At 40.2% G+C, this 22,008-nt stretch overlaps 1 protein-coding gene across 1 annotated transcript; it reads right to left on the bottom strand.

Annotated features, from left to right (window-relative positions):
- Positions 1–18,487: 18,487 nt before the first annotated feature.
- On the bottom strand, positions 18,488–20,498 carry LOC138190600 (titin-like). Its single transcript, XM_069134348.1, has 4 exons — positions 20,495–20,498; positions 19,111–20,067; positions 18,728–18,972; positions 18,488–18,553 (listed from the first exon to the last, which is right to left on the bottom strand). The coding sequence occupies exons 1-4, from the start codon at positions 20,496–20,498 to the stop codon at positions 18,488–18,490; spliced, it is 1,272 nt and encodes a 423-aa protein (XP_068990449.1).
- Positions 20,499–22,008: the final 1,510 nt, after the last annotated feature.

The following is a 22,008-nucleotide window of genomic DNA, read 5'->3' as shown; positions in this document are numbered from 1 at the left end:
ACAATTTCTCAAGTCTTCAGTAAGCCGTGGTACAAGCGGCCGACGTACGCTAAGTGATTGCAATGGTGCATGATCGTTTAAAGATTCAAGGAACATAGATGAGAATTCATCAACGGCTGAATTAACATCTTCTGATAGTACATCAGAATTAAAACTAGAATTCAAACTAAACCTAGGATTAAAATTGCGAGGAAAGATTCAAATTACTCAATAACGAGTCACAAAAACTCGTCTCATTAAAGTTACGGTACGCTTGACGCCGGATAGTGCGATCCATTGATACTTCTGTATCAAAACCATAACAAAGATCTAAGAGATCGTGACCTGCAATGAACGGCGTATTAGACTTTACATAAGATTTCAATTTATCCGTATTATCAATAATAAATATATCAATCCACGAATCGGATGTAGCAGTATGATGGGCTGAGGTAGAATCGACTATATGAAGTGAATGGGAAGAGGCTAATTGACGAAGATAAATCGATTCAAAATTATTGACAGCTAAATCACAGTTAAGATCTACGATAATAATATTATTATAAGCATGTGAAACATTGGTTAAGGCTTGAATGAAGTCTCCTAACATCCGTCCCTTCGGCTGCCTGTAGACTGATGCGAAGAGTAGCTTGTCTGAGTTGCGCCCAGTAATTTCAATGATTAAATATTCAGGAGAATTAGAGAATCTATTTGATGAGGACGCTAAGACTCGGGCCTTTAAGGAGTTATGAATGTAACAGGCCACTCCTCCTTCTTTGCCCTCTCGCTCATTATGAATGAGAAAATATCCGTCCATACGCACCAAGTTATCAGAGACGTACGAGTGGAGCCACGTTTCGCACACAGAAATAATATGGAATTCGCCACTCGCAAAAGTAGACTGAATAATATCCATATGACCGCGTTACAGATTTTGCTTTGAGTTGGGCAATCCTTGAATATGATGAGGGGGATGAACGAGTCAGTTTTGTCGGCGAAAGTTAAATCAGTTTATCAAGATCAGCTGCAGTAACAATGGTGATGGATTCGTGCTCATCATTCTTTCGAACACAAATGGATTCCGAACAGTGCCAAACGTATCTGTATCCTCGCTCAGCTGCACGTGATTTTGTGAGACGCAGGAGATTATAAAGTGCCGGTGGAAGAAACTCGTTTAAATATTCAATCCCCGGATGATAAGTCCAAAAACTTCCTTGAGAGACAGCTCTTTTTTTGCTCGTTTTTTATTGATTATATGCTCTCTGACTTGATAGGATTTTAAAGTAATAATGAACGATCTATTTATGTTATGGCTCGTTGTAGATGTTGAAGTGAAAGTCGAAGGTTCATGGTTATTCTGACCTAAGACTGAGCTACGTTTATTGTTATTTTTGTTAAAACTACGTATCTTGAGAACGTCATGGAGGAGATTCGGAACACCTAAAGCCAGAAAAACTTTCCACGATCACCTGAGCAGAATCGTTGACTGTTAGAGGAACACCTGATAGTGTAATCTCTATGGAAGAATACAAAGAACCAGGTGAGACGGCAGAGAGAAGATTACTAGATTGAAGGCCCATTGTTGATACACGACTCGACAGTTCATTAATTTGAGCCTTTACCAAGTGGTTCTCATTTCGATGATCAGCGGATTCCACCTTAGCGTTCTTAGAATATTCCTCCAGAATGGAGATGCGATTTAACAAGGTTTCCTGTGTAGCCTTGAGATCAGAGACATCACTCTGTAGTTCGGTAATATTTTGTTCCACACCAAGAAGGTAACTCTGGATTGATTCGAGTTTTTTGTTGGTTGACGAGCTTGACGATTGTAGCTGGTGTATGACATCGTCTAGAGTAGTTGCCTTAGCTGTCGTTGGAGGCGTGCGTTGTAAGGTGGTACAACGATTCATCGTGCAGGTGTCGCAGCGGAAATTTGTTGTACAATTGCGAGTGCTGTCAAATCCAAATTTCTCAATCGCACAGGAAGTATGAAACGATAGGCCGCAATCACCAGTACATTTAATTTTGTCTGCTACTCGAGTCATACGACCGCAAAGACCACAGCGGACAGACATCTATACACAATACTGTAGTAACTATAGAGTCTTCAACAAAGCCGTGAGAGGAAGAACTCGAGCAACAGTTGAGCAGTAAACACGCTTTGCGATACACCGCGAAGAGAAACAGAGCGAACACAGTAATTATTTCAAAGTAATTTCAAAACAACAAACTTTCAACGTTCGGCGAGTCCAAGGCTTACATACACCCACCCATAATGTACGTACACCGCTGATATTGTCAGCACAACAATTTATTTTTACAAAAATACTATTAAGTGCCTTAATCGTGGACACACGACTGAAATTTTTTAGTCACTAGTGGATAAAATGTTATGATTTTTTTGCTATTAAAAATAAAAAAAACGATGTTCTAACTTTTCGAGCTTATTACTACGTTTATTAATCATACAAAAAAATTTTTCTTTCCTTTTAAAAACAATATTTATTATCATAAAAATGCCGCTAAAGATGACCCTCTCGAAAAATCGGATCCGGACCGCGGAGGTGATTTCGAGACTTCTACTCGTCTGAAACAAAAAATTCAGACATGCTTAATCAGAAAGAGTGCAGTTATGGTCGGAACTAGAACAAATCAAAAAAATGAAAAATTGACAAAATGGCGGGCGTTGAAAAAAAAAGTTCGTAAAATCGGGTTTTTTTTCACTAGTTTTTTAGTGTAAACGATAGGAAATTATTTAAGTAAAATTAGGATTCTAGTTCCGACGATAGCCATACATGTTGTGAACAACATATCCAAATTTCAAGTCATTCGGTTGGATAGTTTTTTTATTTTCACCCCCGCCGTGCCGAAAAAAGTCGTTTCGAGATAAATGAGTTTCAAGTTTGAGGTACAGATGTAAGTTTGTGGCCTGTTTACCCAAACTTATCTATGAAAAACAACAAACACGCTGAACGGGTTACGGAAAGGATAACCAAGAGTGACCATCGCGGAATCATCGCCTCGGGAGAGAGGGGAGTGATTGACAGGCGCTCGAGACATCCACTAACGTCATAGTGAATGCTCTGTAAAATATATTGTAAATTATTCTTTTTCATCACTGTTAACTAAGCGTACATTCCCGATCGTCAAAACCGACATTGTTGTTGATTTAGGTGACTATAAGTGTTATAATTATTTTTGTTATTATTTATGTAATTATTTGTGATTGGTGTTAATATAATGTTTTAGAAGATGAAATTAGTCGAAATTCCGGTCAGGAGAAGACGTTTAATAATTTGTAAAACGTGAACATAATAATCGACGTTTCGGCCGGGCCCTGCCGACCATCCTCAGGAAAAATTTAAAAATTGACGACCAGAACATGCTTAGGTGTTACTAATAGTTCAGCATTTCGGACGGAAGTGAAGGTTAGCGGGAATCGATCCGTAAATCTATGTTGATCACGTGTGATATTGATCTATGTTCGAATGTCATGGATTTTAAAGGCAGATGACCAATCGGAGCAAAGGGCGCCAAAATTTGAAAACTAGATTATGAAAACTAGAGAATGTTAGAGTATAAGTGGCTAAGATGTTCAATATCAGTACGTTTGTTAACAGAGTTCCTTTTGTTCTTGAAGATATGAATCATTTCCTTAATGATACGTTTATACCAGTTCGGTTCTGTAGCTAGGGTTGTAGAGTTGTTGAAATCGAAATTGTGCCCCAGACTTAAGGAGTGTTCTGCTAAAGCGCATCTATCAGTGACATGGCATTTAATATTAGAGCGATGGCCAGAAACTCTATTTTTTAGATGTTGTGACGTTTGTCCAATATAACTCTTGCTACAGTCTCGACATGGTATTTTGTATACACAGTTAATTTTCTCTAAACTAGGAGTTACAGATTTAAGATGAGAAAACAGAGAAAGTTTGGTACTATTAGATATTCTAAAAGTAATTTCAATACCCTCGTCATTCAGAATTCTTTTGATTTGGCTAGACAGATTTTCAATGTACGGTATAGAGATATAGTTTTTAAATTTGTCCTTAACATTAGTTTGATTGTTGGAGTCTAAATTCCAATCAATCGAGTTGTACATTTTATCCACTCTATACTTTTTGATATCATTAATGAATTTCAAAGGGTAGCCATTAGATATGAGAGTTGTTTCGACAAGTTTAAAATTTTTTTTAAGAAATTGAGGGTTTGAAATTCTAAGGCAGCGATCGAATAAGGATATGGCGACAGATTTTTTATGTTTAATGGGATGATATGAATTAAAGTGAATGTATCTCCCAGACCAGGTTGGTTTGTGATGCCAATCTAAAATTATAGTGTCATTATGGTTGATAACCATAGTGTCAAGAAAACTGATTTTACCATCTTTTTCCAACTCAAAGGTGAACTGTATACGTGGGTGAAAATTGTTAAACTTAGTCAGAAGGAGTTGTAGGTTTTCCTTCTTGACACACGTTATAATATCGTCTACGTATCGATAGTAAAAAGGGAGGCTAAAAGGAAGATGTGAAATGATTTTTTTTTCAAAATGTTCAAGTACTAAATTCGCTACTACTGGGCTGATTGGTGAGCCCATTGCTACGCCAAAAATTTGTTGGTAGAATTTATCATTGTAAGCGAAATAGCATGAATCTAAACAAAGTTTAGTGGCTGCGAGGAATTCTTTTTTATTAATGTTGGTGTGAGATTTCAAGTTCGGCCAGTTTCTACTGATTATAGATATTGCTAAATTGGTTGGAATGTTGGTAAACAGTGATTTGACATCTAAGGATACTAACAGGTGTTCAGGAGGGATTGGTGTCTTCCTGATTTTGTTTACAAAAGACCAAGTGTCCTTAATGTGATAGTTGGATGTACCTGTTATGTTAGATAGAACACAAGAGCAAAATCGTGAAATTTTGTAGGTGGGAGAATTGATGTTACAAACAATTGGTCTGAGAGGTACATTTTCTTTATGAATTTTAGGTAGAAAATATATTTTGGGAGGAAGAGAGTTGTAAGTTTTGAGGTTTTTAGCAGAATTGGAATCTATAAATTTTTTCTGTTGCCATAGGCTTATCATATCATTGACTTGTTTTTGTATTTTAATGTTGGGATCACGAGAGATAAGAGTATAAGTACTAGAGTCATTAAGAATATCTTGGCATTTTTGTTCAAACTCCATCTTATCCATGACGACTGTAATGTTGCCTTTGTCGGCATCGGTGACTACTAGGTGGTTATTTTGTTTTAAAAATTCTTTGGTTTGTTTTACTTTGGAAGTTATTTGAACGTGAGATTTGGGAGGATGTTTGCCAAGTCTGTTGCCAATGAGTTGGCTAATATTTGATCTTACTTTATCTTTGGTGATTCCACTTTTGTTGATGAGAGCTAATTCTACGCTACTTACAATATCATCAATAGGTAACTTTATATTATTATATGGTAAACCATGATTCGGACCGAGTGATAAGGTATCCTTGATTTCAGAAGGTAACTCTGTCTTAGATAAGTTAACTAACCAATTGTTAGTGTGAAATTCCTTAGGAGTCTGTATAGACTTAAGTTTGCTCAATTTTTTAATATTATCAGTCTTAATGGCATTAACTAAACGATTGGTTCGAAAAGAAAATGTTGATATTATGATTTAGTTCTTGGATTAGAAGCCTTTCATGTCGATAACAGGTTTTAATTTCGAGCGATAGACACTTGTGTTGTAAGAAGCGTAATGCTTTGATGAAGGTTTTTTCCTTTGTTGAATGTTGTAGGTTTTTGATTTTAAATTGTAAAAGTTTGGAATAATACCAAATTGACGGCATTTAAGAAGGAAAACTTTACGGTTTTTGATATGTGCTAGTTTCTTCCGGTAGTTCCAGATCTTCTTTGTTTGTGAGTGATTTGTAGAGGAAGGTGATCTCAGATTAAATGTGCGGTATAAAGTAGAATCACGGTGGTACGGGACGTCCACGAAGCCGTTTCGATGCAGTGAATTTATGAAAGAAGTTCGTGACCAGGAGGTAGATTGAAGATGAAATTAGTCGAAATTCCGGTCAGGAGAAGACGTTTAATAATTTGTAAAACGTGAACATGATAATCGACGTTTCGGCCGGGCCCTGCCGAACGTTTGTATTCCGAAGGGATTATATTGTATTCGGTTACAAATGAAAAGGTAAAATGCGGAGAAGGGTCGGGACAGCTGCCGCGCTCCGAGTGCTGAACCCGTTAGGAGCGCGCGGACCGCTCTCTACCTGAAATGGGCTGTAGAAGCTATAATATTGGGAATTTCCGCATGAAAATTTCACAGTATATTCTTAAGATACTATACTTTCGAAACATCGAAAAAAAAAAATCGATTTTTTGAAATTTCTAGACCACCGGGTCCCCTTACGGTATTCATCGACTTTGTGTGAATCATGGTCCACGGCTTAGAGTTGCAGTAAGCCGCCGTGCGATTGCATGATTTCAGTAATTACCTATTTTTGTGTCTGAGCGACCTGCCGAATAATTATTTCTTTGTATTTATGATTTTTCTGATTATTCGTGAATTACTATTAGCCTGCTTCTGTACTTTCTATCGTATTTTAAGCCCTATTGGATTTACATTTCATTTCGTACTCTTTTGTAATAGTAGTGTGCTTCATATTTTTTTTCTGTTATTGCTTATTATATTTTTATTTATTTCTGTGCTTATTGTATCATGTATCGAGTTCCTTGGAGTACAACCGAGCGTAGAATCAGCCCCTAGATAATACCGCACCTTTTTTATTGCTATTGGCAATTTTATATTATTTTTGCATGTTATTCATTTCTCTGTACCTTGTTAAATTAAGTTCTGCAAATTATTCTTTTGTACTGCGGTGTATTTAGTATATTTCTTTATTTTGTAAACTCTCCGAAATTCTCACTCTCTCATAATTTTGTATTTTGTATTCTCTCAAAAGTTATGTTCAGGAATTCATTGTTTAATTCCTCAGGTCCGTAATAATTATAAATTATTGATTCTATTGTTTATGAATAATTCTACCGAAAGCTATCTAGTCGATCGTTTGCCGACTTCGTAAATTGTTAATGACTGTCAATCTCTCGTAATGGTTATAATCTATGGTAAATTCGTCGTATTATCTACCGAACTATCGTTACGTTGTTTTCTACCGATTGCAGTAAAGTTCTCTCGTTTCTAATTGACAGAATAATAATTTTCGTACCGTCATTTGCACCTTGGGTAAGATCACGTCGCCCAGTGACGTGTGGTTTTAAGTAAATTCTTGCATTATATCGCATCTCCCGACCTACGTTCATTTTTCTCTGTTAACTGCCGTCTCTCGTTTTAAAGCTACCGTTTACTGCTATTCTACCGAAATTATTGTGAACAACGATTGTTTATTTTATTAACTACCGCTGTCGATACCATTTTATTTGCCTGTCTTAACCATGTGACAATCAAGTTTGACTCGCACACTAAAACTTGTGCTGAACGGTCAAGATTGGAGATATAAAAACCTCAGCGATCGAATCGTTCAATCTATCAACGAACACTACCAATAGATTCTGCATTTTGTTTTCAATTCTATGATTACTCGAGGTCTGACCAACTAAGGTTCTCGATGGGTGAACCGAAAGTTTATTTCTTTAGGATTTAAATCGGGATTCAAGGGTCTTTCATGACTTTGACTCTTCTGGTTTACCGAACACTTCACAAAAGGATAAGGCTCGGTCAGCATGTTCAGAATACAGCTGACAAGTGTATGTTGTAAGCGAAAAGTAAGTACGTAACTGTCGAAAGTAAGAGTCTTGGAAAAAAGTTGACCGATCGTTACGGTACCTATCGAAAAAAAGCCTTTCGAAACTCACCGGTGTGGATCCGGATGTGTCCTTTGAGTTGACCGTTGTTACTGAATGCGACGTTGCAGTGGGGGCAAGGAAACTTCTTCGGCCTTAGTTTCTTGCTCTGTTTAACAAGAGTCTCGTGATTTTGTAGCGCCCTCGCTGCCTCTTCGATAGCTAAATGTCTTTGATACTCCAACCGCTTGCATGCTGCGATATGTTCCTGCCAAGCGATGAGTTTCTGGTGGTCAAGGCAGGGTCCATTGCCACTGGGAAACGGGAAGGATCCCGAAGGGGTAATTGGCCGGATGTGCTGGATCGAGAGCCGAGCACGATGCTGACGGGTGATCGTGGATGAAATAACTGTTTGGCAAATATACGATTTCACTGCTGGCGTCAACGGAACCATCGGTTGTCGATGTGCTTGAGATCGCCCGATCGACGAGGCTCGACAGCTTCGTAAGATTGTCGTTCTCTCGACCTTGGGAACCATTGCTCTCGACGGTGGCACTGGAACTTCTCCCGGAAACGGAAACGGAACTTGACGGCGAGGGGAGAACTTGACAGCGAGGGGAGAACTTGACGGCGAGGGGAGAACTTGACGGCGAGGGGAGAACTTGACGGCGAGGGGAGAACTTGACGGCGAGGGGAGAACTTGACGGCGAGGGGAGAACTTGACGGCGAGGGGAGAACTTGATTACCATTTATCAGGTCGCACTTGACGTTCACTTGGATCGGCGACGTCTCGGTTTTACACTCTACGTCCCACGGACGGAAGATGTGGTCTACTTTTGGGTTTCCATCCATCTTGTTGCCACTCGACAAGAATCGCACCGATTCGATGTTTCGCCAACTATCGCGCTCTTCCAAACTCGGTGATACCGAAGAGCCGATTCTGTCCAACTGGATTTGACGCGAGTCACTTGTTCACTAACTAATTGTCTTTTCCAAACTTTCGTTGATACCGAGGACTCGATTCTATGCAGGGAAGATATAAACCCCAAGGTTCGGAGGCGTCTAGTCCGCTGCTATTTTCCCCCTTCTTATTTTAACAGGGGTGGGGGACTGACGCCGCCCTTCGAGGACACACTTCTGTCGAATCGCTTCTATTCCAGAGGGTACGGGGTGGGGTTTCCAAGGGCTTGGGGAGGCGTTCGTGGAGGCCTGCCGTAGGCGCTACGATATTCCTCGTGTCCTTTGTCCACTATTAATTCACCCCTCTGCGGAAGGCCGGGTAACCGGCTATCCCAAATACCCTGCGATACCGACTTACTGCCAGGGGTGCTTTACGACACCCTCCTTGGTGTTTCGAACGATACAACTGTGATCGGGATTTTTCAGACCCCCCTCACGTACGGATGCATAGATTTGGTTGACCTAATTCCCACCACTTGACATCTGCAGGGGCTTTATTAATTGAATTCACTTTTTGCGGTCACCCTGCGAAACGGATATACATATACGTATGGACGTGTTACTTGTTTCTTTTTTTCATATTCGTTCATCATTTATTTATGATAGATATTCACAGGATTTGGCAGGTCATTTTTCTATTCACAAACTTTTCGAGAATTTTTCATTGACGGAATTGGAAGTGAATTCAGGTTCTGGAATTGAGACGCGTTAGATCACGACTAAGGTACAGAATGAGATTTTTGTATAATTTTCGGCAGTATGAAATATTTGTTATATAACCATGTGTATAACCATGTGAACTTCTCGACAATATATGACCGATTGACCTGTTCATTTTCCTTTTGACGTGAGTTTATTCTTTATTTCGTTATCTTCTTTAATTCTGTAATTACTGTTAGCTACCTTGAATACCGCCACTCTACCGGGTTGTACGTGTGCATACCTGAGCCTAGCCAGCCATACAACGGGTTCTCTATTTATTCTTTTTGTACGGTTTTGTGTTATTTTTATTGATTCGTATTATTGCTTGAAAATCGACGCTAACGCGTCTGGCGCCCAACATGATTGATTTTGTTATAGTTTGATATTTTGAATAAGTGGAGAATCGCGCCAGAGTGTCAACGGTAAGTCCTCATCCGAGGGTAACAGAATTAGGCGTTACAAATTGGCGCCCAACGTGGGGCCACAAAAGGCCAGTTACAGAAAAATTCCAGTTAATAATTCAGTTAAGAACTTGAGAGAGAGAGAGAGAGAGAGAGAAAGAGAGAAATTATTATTAACAAAAGAAACCTCTTCCCGCTTTTACTCAGTCACTTACTAACACAAAGATTCAAGTAGTACTTGAAAAACACTTGATATTGAATGACCAATCGACCCAAAATACTTAAATATTCAGCGGACTGAACATCCCGGATTACAGATATTATTACGTCGACGGAATAATCCCCCGCGAGTATTACTTCTAGCCGATGCGACGCATTGTTCGCGGAGAGCAGCGCGCGGCCCATAACAATTTTTTCTATCGCCCGCTATAGTTGTTGACAACTCACGAGTGAGACCGTATTTCTTGCTCGTGACCGCTTTTTGACACCCAGGATCAGCCGTGTGTATGTCGCTCGCTCAACCGTGTTCGCTACAAGCAGTATTGTGAATCGCAAACAATAATACATGCCTTCGTTGCCGTCTGTAAAGGACTCGTGGATATATTTATTCACTGCAGCGGAATTACGTTACGAGCTAAGACAGCGTGCATTATCTGCAGAAGAAACTTTACCGACCTTACGAGATCGTTTAATCCGATTCTACCGAATTTCTCGCGGAGAAATGACCGATCCCGCTACTCCCGATACAACGACGCTTGATGCCGAAGCCGGCACATCGTCTTTACAAATACCGACGGACGAAAGACAAAGCCCACAATCGACGCATGAAATCGGAATAAGCACGGAAAATAATCTGTCGTTAAATAATACTTCTCCCGGTAATACGCATGATTTATCGTCGAACCAAAACAGCGCTCCGGCTATCGATATCAGAGGTCCTCTGGAACACCGGACGCATATTGTAAACACTGCGCGAGAACACCTCCCGATACCGCCTAGCTATACCCCGCGTCGCGAAGCTACCCCGTTCCATCATAACACGCCGCGACAACCTTTCGACTCATTCCCGACAGCTCAACCGCCGCGTTTCAATAACAACACCCCAAATACACTCGCAGCATACGAGGTTATGCGAAAATGGAATTTAAAATTTGCAGGATCGCGTAATGAAGATTCGGAAGCCTTCTTAACGCGGATAGAGGAGGGTAGAACCTTATTTAATTTACGCGATAATGACATCCTTAACAGTCTCCCGTTTCTTCTTTCTGGAGTAGCTTTGTACTGGTTCCGCAGCAAACGACCCCAATGGCACAGTTTCTCCGATTTCGTACACGCTTGGCCTTATAGGTTCGGTGATCCAAATTTACAGTTTACGTTGCGTGAAAAGATCCGTAACCGTACGCAGGGCGAAAATGAGCCATTCGCCGATTACCTTACATATATGCGTGCGTATTTTGATCGATTAAGTCCCGGATTCTCCCACGACGAAGAGATGGACAATGCCTATCGAAACCTGCTACCGCGTTTTCAAGTGTTGATAAGACGGAGAGATCTCGAAGATCTTGATGATTTATAGGATACCGCCCGACAATTGGAGATGAGTTTTACGGCAACTAATAAATACCAAGCACCACCGACTCCCGAAAACTCACTGCTACCGGATCTAGCATATCGCGGAACACGCGCTAACTCCCGTCAATCGCGATTCGCGTTAGCCAACCTAAATCTAGAGGATGAACCAAAGGATAACGTTAATGCTGCGTATCTAACGTCTATTCAAGAAAACCGATCAAACTCGAACGTTAATAGAAAAGCCCCGGAATGAAAACCCGAGTAACGTTAACTCGCCTGTAACTTCTACCGCTTCGTCTGCCGACTCCAATCCATTTCTACCGACTACAGAACAAATAACTGCACGCACACGTCCTAGATTTGCATGTTACAATTGCCAGCAACCCGGACATCATCAGCGACAGTGCACCGCGCCACGCACGAAATTTTGCTTCACGCGCGGGTTGACAGGATACACCCGAGCCACATGTACCCGGTGTGCGGAAAACTATCAGGGGAACCGCGCGCAAGGGCAACCTCGGAACCCAGACCCACAGTAGAGCCCGAAACCTCGCTCGAACAAATTGTCAGACCTTGTTCTTTACCTACCGAAATGAATAATACTACCGATTTTACCGTTTCTACCGCCTCTATCGATTCTACCGCCTCTATCGATTCTACCGCCTCTATCGATTCTACCGCCTCTATCGATTCTACCGCCTCTATCGATTCTACCGCCTCTACCGATCCTACCGTCTCTCCCGATCCTACCGCCTCTCCCGATTCTACCGCCTCTCCCGATTCTACCGCCTCTCCCGATTCTACCGCCTCTCCTGATTCTACCGCCTCTCCCGATTCTACCGCCTCTGCCGTCCCTACCGTCTTCAGCTACCGTCAACCTACCGTCTTGAGCTACCGTCAACCTACCGTAAAGATCTAACTTCGTTTTCGCAACGCTAAGCTATCGAAAAACTTGACTCTACCTTCACCTTTCGAGTCATTGTCTAAATTCCACCTTATTTCTACCGTCTGATTTATCCTCAAACACGTAACTTCATTTCTACCGTTCTAAGCTATCGTCAAAAGTTTACTTCAGTTCTATCGTTCCGAGCTATCGTGGAAATTTAACGTCCTTTCCTACCGATTTAAGCTACCGTGAAAAAACTCCGATTCTGACTTATTCCGTCAACGTTAACTGTCTCGTAATCACTCCAAACCACCCTCTGTATGTATGGCAAGTAATTTCGTGGCTTCACAAAATAGGAAAGGAACCTCACTTACGTAAAAAGAAGATATAACAGGTACAGAAGATGCGGTAACAAAAGCGAGAAACTGAATTTACGATAAAAGAGATAGTAATAGCTGTACGATATATCGATAGCACGTCTTTTTAGAGTGAAAACTGAACGTCGAGTGTCGAGACGAGCTATGATCCTGATTTTCGTCGTGCTGCTGTCACGTGATTCTTCCTCAAAGGCCCTAGGGGTATAAGCATAGTGCATTTGCCCTTGAAAGATATGAGCACGATACTGAGAGGATTCTTAGGTACTAATAAGATAATAAGCTCCTGAAAGTTTCAGATCTCTAACCCAATTGGTTATTGAGAAAAAGCAAAGTGTATGAAAATCGGAAAAAATGAATATTCTCAGGAATACGTGAATCGATTGATTTGAATTTTTGATGTGTTTTGGGGGCTGATGGTAGCTTTGAGGAAAAAAAATATTAAACTATATCGGTTAATAAGAACCTCAAAAATAATGACACTTTTGTTTTAATTTTGATTTTTCATTATGATGCGATTCTGGTACAATTACGAAACCATTTTTTTCGAATTTCTCATCCATTTTTCTACGAGTATACGAACTTTCAAGATCTTAAATAAAGGTACGCCATATTACAAAAAAAAAAAATAATTTTTTATGCAAATATTTACTTTATTTATGTATTTTAAGCTTGAATCTTTATTTTCCTCGCTAACATATATTTTTGTAATTCATTTGAAATTGTCATTTCTAAATGAAGACCTGAATCATTAAATATGAATGAAAATAAACGAAAATATGATAAACATTTCACACTTATAACATAAGAAACAGATTTGAGTTCGTAAATTATAAATAAATAACAACAAACGTTTGAAAGATATATCTTTAATATACAAAAAAAAATGTTATGTCTTATTTTATCAGTCTTCATCACTATCATCTTCAATCACAGGTGAAACATTGTCTGTATCAAATAATTTGCTTAGTGTTTCAGCAGGCCTCAGAATCTTTGTCAAATATCTTCCGTGAGACAAATAATAAACAATAGCAGCAACGTGAGAGCAACATCCAATTGTTCTAAGACCATTTGCACACTCACAACTATGCCTCAATATACTTTTGGGACCAATAACATTTTTTTTATACTCAATAAAACATCTATAAACCTTCTTATTGATATGACGGGATTGAACTTGAGCTTTGAGTATGTTTGACTGGTCTTTTACGTATTGAATAGTAAGATTACCTGTTTCATCAAGCATTTCTGCTAAATACGACACAGCCTGCTTCAATTGGTAGGAACCGGTAAAAAAAATTCGAAGATCTCTTTTAGTCATTTCTGGAAAATCTTCTAGAACTTCAGATGAAATCGTTTGAAACGGAAGTTTTTTACGTTGCCAGCCATTTTGTTGAACTTGGTTAGCTAACGTGATTTCTACATTGTTCAGTGATTTCATTGTCTCAACGACTTCATCCAAAAACTCTGAGTCGGAAGTAAGACGCTTACTGTACGTATTATGTAGAAATGAGGCAATTTTGAAAAAACTTCCAATTCTGGGAAGCATTTTGTTGTCAATTCTTTGATCGAGTAAATGATATTTTTGTTTTAACATCCCATGAGTTGCTTCTACGGGCCAACGAATTTTAGTAACGTATCTTGAAGCGTTGGACTCAGCTGTTGTTAATTGATTTCGTTTTCCCTTGAGTGCTGGCATTAATACTTTATAATTTTTACTTTCTAAGTATTCTTTAACATCACGGAATCCACGATCAACCACAAATGCATCGCCAGGTTTCAATAAATGACATATGCCATCAGGATTATCTATAATATTCTGCATTATAGTAGCATCATTTTGGTTAGCATAATACGGTCCCAACATATCAACTATGTATCTATCAGTTATGCAAATCGTAAATGGTTTACACAGTGGTACTTTTTTTTGACCAGATAAAGTAAATATTTGCATAAAAAATGATTTTTATTTTTTTGTAATATGGCGTACCTTTTTTTAAGATCTTGAAAGTTCGTATACTCGTAGAAAAATGGATGAGGAATTCGAAGAAAATGGTTTCGTAATTGTACCAGATTGGCATCATAATGAAATATCAAAATTAAAACAAAAGTGCCATTATTTTTGAGGTTCTTATTAACCGATATAGTTTATATTTTTTCTCCTCAAAGCTACCATCAGCCCCCAAAACATCAAAAATTCAAATCAATCGATTCACGTATTCCTGAGAATATTCATTTTTTCCGATTTTCATACATTTTGCTTTTTCTCAATAACCAATTGGGTTAGAGATCTGAAACTTTCAGGATCTTATTATCTTATTAGTACCTAAGAATCCTCTCAGTATCGTGCTCATATCTTTCAAGGGCAAATTCACTATGCTTATACCCCTGGGGCCTTTGCGTTATTCTAATTGGGCCAGCAGGTCGCGTAGGTCTGGTCTACAGGTAGGCGGCGATAATCCCTCGCCGCTTGTTTTGCTTCTTCCTCGACGGCAGGTATCGGGGTATCGGGACGTCGGAAGGTAGTCGGAGAAGTTTACCCTCTGCCGTGCTGTATCGTTGGTGAGAGGGGAGGTCGTACCGCTCACGTGTTGCGATATTGAGGTGTGCGATAATATTACGTCACCGATCTCTTGGACTAGAGACCGATTGTACTTCACTCCTTGCTTTACTGGTACTCCCCGTTGTAGCTATTTCGTTGGCGCTGCATCCCGGCCCTCGCTCATCGGAGCCCTCATGCCGGAACGATCTGGTGGTGATGGCCCTCAACCCGGATCCCCACACTAGATCCACCAGATTCACGTGGTCAGCATATCATTAGCCTATTATACGCCGCAGTCCTTCGATAAGACGGTTCGTGAAGAGAAAACCGTCTTCTATTGGATAGTCAACGACTTAGTAGATGTTAGGGTCGGTTCAGCTCCAGGCTGATAAGTATCGTCGACGGGAGGCTTCGTTGTGTTTTTGACGCACAGCCCTGTACGCCGCCTAACGATGCATCCGAGCGGTAGAAGCATTGATTCGAGGTTCGGCTCCTGGCCGATAAGTCTCAAATAGTTAGAGGTGCTGTTTGTGTATCACGCACGACCCTGTTGACAACATAGATAGGCATCCGTCGGGAGTGGTTTCAGCGGTATTCGTTCGTCTGTAGTCTGTGGTGGTCGGTGTTGAGCTGGTACGTGACCCCTGTCGGGCAGTGTTCTGGTATCTTGGAGCGGAAGTCTCGTAGATGGTTCTCATAGAGCGTTACAAAATTAGAAAATAGAATAGAATTAGCTTGATAAAGAGAGTTTCACTTGAAGACAACTAGTCGTTCGTTTTGGAGTATTGGCCTCAGACGTGCTTTCGTTATTTTTAGCGATATTCCGTACGTAGGGAAGCGCGATAATTAAACCATGTGACGCGGTACGAAATACCACATCACAACTCCCCCCTCCTTACGGGGGACCGAGGAGGTCCTTTGCCATTCGGAAACCACTATGTTGACTACTTACTTTTGCATGTGACTAGATGACTGTTAGAGCTGTTAGAGATAGTTGCGATAGGTAGGATGTGATTGAAATTCCATGCGATACTTGACTTGGCTGCGAGATTTTGGCGTGCGACTTACTGAATCTTGGCGAAAGTATGATTTTTAAAGTTTTACTATTGACCTGATCGGTTGTGAGTGAAGGAAGGGAAGTGTTGAGCTAAATTTTTGCGGGAAGATAGAAAGGTGATTGATTCGTTTGTTTGGTTGGGGGGGGGTGTCGTTGCAGAGGAGTTCAGACAATTTATGCGATATAGAGCGATACTGAAATTGAAGTCGACCTCATGTAAGGTGTTATTTTGGATAAAGCGACAAAGAATTTTTAACCGTTATTTCTAAGATAATTGCGACAAAAAGGAGTTTTGACTTCAAGTTGTTACTGCGTTAAGTGGCTAGGCATTGCGATGGTGACGAGGTGGAATTTAGGCGTTTACCTTACCGAGAGTGGGTTTCTGTAGTTTTTAATTTCTTCAATCTTGAAGAAGTCATGATGTTAAGTTCGAGTGGGGTTTTAATTGTTGGGCGTTATTTTGTAACCAATTTGCGAGAGCGGGGTTAATTGATTCTGTATCGGTGAATCTGACAATTCAGGAGTAGCTCGCGGGCACACAGTGAGTGATTGGGTACTGTGACGTGGATTTTTGCTGCTCCTCGGTCACTCAGAGAAGATGACCGAGAACTTACCGCGTGCACAATAAATCGGCGTCCACGATGTACCCTGAACCTGAAACAATACCGCGAAATTTGTTGGGCGCCTGGCGTGATCAACACGCCTCGAAATCGGTAATGCGATATACCGCGACCATGTACTCGGTAGCTCAGTGCCGCGGAGAGGGGAGGGATAAATTTTGGGTAGAGAGAGATACGTCACACGTACGCCAACAAGTTATTTCACAAAGCAATAATAAAATTAGACAATATATTTCCAAATAGCGATAATACAGAAAAAATAAAAATAATAACCATATCGCGAAAGTTTTTCCTCGCGATTCCAAACGCAAACGCTTAGCTTGAGAAGAAAAAAAGAAAACGCAAACAAAATAATAAATAAAAAAAATGAATGGATCCAGAAGACCTCTACGGCCTACCTGCGCTAGTCGCTGTACTAATCATAACCGCTAATTTACACAAAAAAAACCAAAAACAAAATAGGACCCGACGCGCTGCCCGCGATCGTCCTCTACAGAATGGCGCTAATCGCCAACTTAATACTAAACCCCTTGATGGAAACGGAACCGAATTCTCGGCCGACGCTGTCCGCGATAGGCAATACATCAAACAAAAGAAAACGAAATAAAATTGCTTATGCCTACGGGTGCTGATCGCCAACTTATTACTAACGGATTATACTAAAAAACCAAACGGAAACGAGGCTCGTCGCGTCACCCGCGACCATCCTCTACAAAAGAATATTTTTACTAGCACGCACCCGAGCTCAACTTTCTCCGCGACGGCGGGACGCGGTCGCGAATTCGAATGCTCCCCGTTAGACTGCTCGCGACCTATACGAGAACTGAGGCTGTATCGAACTGAGTTGAAGTGACCCCGTGTAACGGAATTCGGTTACACTCAAACTCGAGACAATAATGTCTCGGCTCAACCCGTGACTCGACATGACCTCCTCGATCACCCGAAATTAACGCTACTTCCTTACGCGCAACTCAGGCTACGGTTACCAAGCAGATGTATCGGCTAAAGAATCTCGAGTACTGTCGTTAACGCCAATCTTCACTGGCTATCCGTTCCTCGGCAAGCCTTTATTAATTATCTCTCGAGATTCTCTCGCAAGAAGGTTAGCAACGCTTACCGCTCCACATCCAGGCCACGAATTGACCAACTCCCTCGTGACCCTTGGCTGCCATTCCCCTCGCAATTTCTACCTTCTTCTGCGCGACAAGAAAAAAAAAAAAACCAAAACTCGGACACGGACTATTTCGCGACACACGTGCTTCTTATAAGATATCCCTAGAGTCTTACAAAAAGAATTTGAGTCTCAAATTTGTACATAAAATCTACACTTCGAACTTTTTACACAATTTCTGAAGCACCCAGTATAATAACCAAGGGAATAGTTTTCTAAATCTACGACTTGTAAGAAATTAAACAAAAGAAAATCACTGGTACACGGTCGCCACAGCAGAAAACAAATCAATAGCTGTTATGTGTAATTAGGAGATTAACTCAAAAACTGAAAACAAATTACTTGTTGGAATGATATTGAATTTGAATATTATATTGAATAATCTCTCTTCAAAAGTGAAACATGAAACTTGGGCAGATTTGCTATCTAGCTTGTAATAAGCGCTTCACCTAACTGGCTGGCTATCGTTATGAGGTTTGTACTCGGTGGAGTAATACTCCTCAAATTGATTCTGGGAAGATTGGACGTGCTCAAACATTGATTAGAATATTATTTCTTGCGTTTAAACTCCCGGCCAACATGACAAAAATTGATTCAACTTCAATGACTGAATTCTTTCCTTTAAGAAAAAAATTTCTAGCTATACACAATGCAACCATGATGCAGAAGTTTTTTTTATCCTCACCTGTGTTTCCTGATGCGTTGTCATTTTTCCAATTTGTCTATGATCCATGTTATTTAACTCATTAACTTTTTTTATATCCCGAATGCAAATGGTAGGTAGTGCTGTTTCTTGTTCATGCGGTAACTGTTCACTTGCTAGTAAGATAATATTACTCATATCCGAGAAACTCAAATTTTCACCGGAAAAACTGCAAGTGTTCGAAGTCTGACTAAGTTTGGTTAGCATTTGAGGGGTATCTCCATTTTCTGAAACCAAATCGAAAGATGATTACATCGACTCTATAGCATCCACCGGTGTTTTACTGATCGTGAGGCACTGCTCTGTGTCTTGTACAGCATCGAAATTACTTAGATCTAATAAGTTCGACGTATGTAAATGATTACCGTTTGGTGATTGCTGATGTGTTACTAAATCAGAATCATTATGTAATATCAAATCATCAAATTTCTGTACATCAATCGAGTCAATTGATTGTAATAGGTTTATGCCACGGCCATCCTCTAATTCTTGTCCTACATGTTCTTCAATCGCCAGAGTGCCCAAAATATCTGGTATCTGTACTGCTGCAATGGACTTATTATTGGCCAATTCTTTCTCGACTGCTGCGTCGGGCTCATCGTTGGGTAAATCTTTTTCAATTGCTGCGTCGGGCTCATCGTTAGGCAAATCTGCTTCAGCTGCTGTGTCGGGCTCATCGTTGGGAAAATCTTTTTCAATTGTTGTGTCGGGCTCATTGTTAGGTGAATCTTTTTCGAATGCTGCGTCGGGCTCATCGGTGAGCAAATCTTCTTTGATTGTTGCGTCCAGCTCATCGTTGGGCAAATTTTTTTTTATTGTTGCGTTGGGCTCATTCTTAAGCAAATCTTCGATTGCTGTGTCCAGCTCATCAATGGGCAAATCTTTTTCAATTGCTGCGCTGGGCTCATTGTTGGGAAAATCTTCGATTGCTGTGTCCAGCTCATCGTTGGGCAAATCTTTTTCAATTGTTGCATCGGGTTCATTGTTGGGTAAATCTTTTTCGATTGCTGCGTCGGGCTCATCGTTGGGCAAATCTTCATCGACTCCTACGTCGGGTTCATTGTTGGGCAATTTTTCATTGAATAATTCTTTTGTCTCAGTTTGGTCTTGTATTCTAGTAACTTGTTTTTTTGTTCTACGAATCGCATTGTAAACAACAGGTGTTTTGAGTTTTTTCACACTCCTGACTAATGGTTTCTTCGATTTCTTCATATTTTTAGATTTATTTTGTTCCTTTTGAAGGGAGGAAAATTCATCCACCTTGTCAACAGGTTCTGCATTTTCTAATTTTTCAGCCAACGCTAACAGATATTCCTTATCGTCTGTAACAAAAAAAAAAAAAAATTCAGACCACTACTGAAATATATTAAAAAATAACTCCCGGTGACCAATACGGATCGATTTTCAGATTCAACACTTCTGACTAAGAAAATCAATTTTTAGCCACTTGTTAGCAAGCTTCACTGGGGCCTTTTTTCACAAGTAAACCTTTGTTCAAAAATTTTATCATAAAAAATCGTCAACGTGGTGCGAGGTTTAGTCAGGTTACGATATTACAATTTTCAGCTATCAATAGATTAATTACAGATACGTGCTGTGTCAAATTATCACTAACTCTACTTAGCAAGGAAATCTGTAACGATTTATCAAATTATCGTACACGAAATATTGATCAGTTGAACTCACCGCCTGGAGAAATAAACTCTACGGCATATCTTGTCGAACGATATTTCACGGTACACGACGAACCCATTCTACGAATGTTCTTCATAAGGCAGACATCGTGGGAGCGGTCGGAATATTTGAGTAAACTCAACATTTTGATTTTAATTTCCAGTCACAAGACCAATCTAAGCTCGAACGCGTGCAACTACGTGTTATGCCAATGCCATGCTTCTGACTTAAGTTTGAATCGCTGCCCGCTCCGAATCGCGGGCAACTTCAACCAAAGACTAGGAGAAAATTGTTGCAGCCGGTCGCCGCTACCGGGCGCATGCGATTTTTTGACGATTTTTTATGATAAAATTTTTGAACAAAGGTGTCCTTGTGAAAAAGGCCTCAGTAAAGCTTGCTAAAAAATGGCTAAAAATTGATTTTCTTAGTCAGAAGTGTTGAATCTGAAAATCGATCCGTATTGGTCACCGGGAGTTGTTTTTTAATATATTTCAGTAGTGGTCTGAATTTCTTTTTTTTTTGTTACAGACGATAAGGAATATCTGTTAGCGTTGGCTGAAAAATTAGAAAATGCAGAACCTGTTGACAAGGTGGATGAATTCGCCTCCCTTCAAAAGGAACAGAATGAATCTAAAAATATGAAGAAATCGAAGAAACCATTAGTCAGGAGTGTGGAAAAACTCAAAACACCTATTTACAATGCGATTCGTAGAACAAAAAAACAAGTTACTAGAATACAAGACCAAACTGAGACAAAAGAATTATTCAATGAAAAATTGCCCAACAATGAACCCGACGTAGGAGTCGATGAAGATTTGCCCAACGATGAGCCTGACGCAGCAATCGAAAAAGATTTACCCAACAATGAGCCCGACGCAACAATTGAAAAAGATTTGCCCAACGATGAGCTGGACACAGCAATCGAAGAAGATTTGCTCAACAACGAGCCCGACGCAACAATAGAAAAAGATTTCTTCAACGATGAGCTGGACGCAGCAATCAAAGAAGATTTGCCCAACGATGAGCCCGACACAGCAGCCGAAGCAGATTTGCCTAACAATGAGCCCGACGCAGCAATTGAAAAAGATTTACCCAACAATGAGCCCGACGCAGCAGTCGAGAAAGAATTGGCCGATAATAAGCCCATTGCAGCAGTACAGATACCAGATATTTTGGGCACTCTGGCGATTGAAGAACATGTAGGACAAGAATTAGAGGATGGCCGTGGCATAAACCTATTACAATCAATTGACTCGATTGATGTACAGAAATTTGATGATTTGATATTACATAATGATTCTGATTTAGTAACACATCAGCAATCACCAAACGGTAATCATTTACATATGTCGAACTTATTAGATCTAAGTAATTTCGATGCTGTACAAGACAGAGCAGTGCCTCACGATCAGTGAAACACCGATGGATGCTATAGAGTCGATGTAATCATCTTTCGATTTGGTTTCAGAAAATGGAGATACCCCTCAAATGCTAACCAAACTTAGTCAGACTTCGAACACTTGCAGTTTTTCCGGCGAAAATTTGATTTTCTCGGATATGAGTAATACTGTCTTACTAGCAAGTGAACA

The sequence above is a fragment of the Neodiprion pinetum genome, chromosome 3 (genome assembly GCF_021155775.2).
Source record: "Neodiprion pinetum isolate iyNeoPine1 chromosome 3, iyNeoPine1.2, whole genome shotgun sequence".
NCBI classification, from domain to species: Eukaryota; Metazoa; Arthropoda; class Insecta; order Hymenoptera; family Diprionidae; genus Neodiprion; species Neodiprion pinetum.
Note: the sequence above shows the minus strand (reverse complement) of the source record. Positions and strands in the feature narration are given on the sequence as shown.

Excerpts from the sequence above, each read along its gene's own strand:
- LOC138190600 (XM_069134348.1), bottom strand. Across the intron at positions 18,973-19,110 it reads ACATCAGCAATCACCAAACG|AAAATGGAGATACCCCTCAA; the intron begins GTAATCATTTAC and ends ATTTGGTTTCAG. Across the intron at positions 18,554-18,727 it reads CAACGCATCAGGAAACACAG|AATCAATTTGAGGAGTATTA; the intron begins GTGAGGATAAAA and ends CAATCTTCCCAG.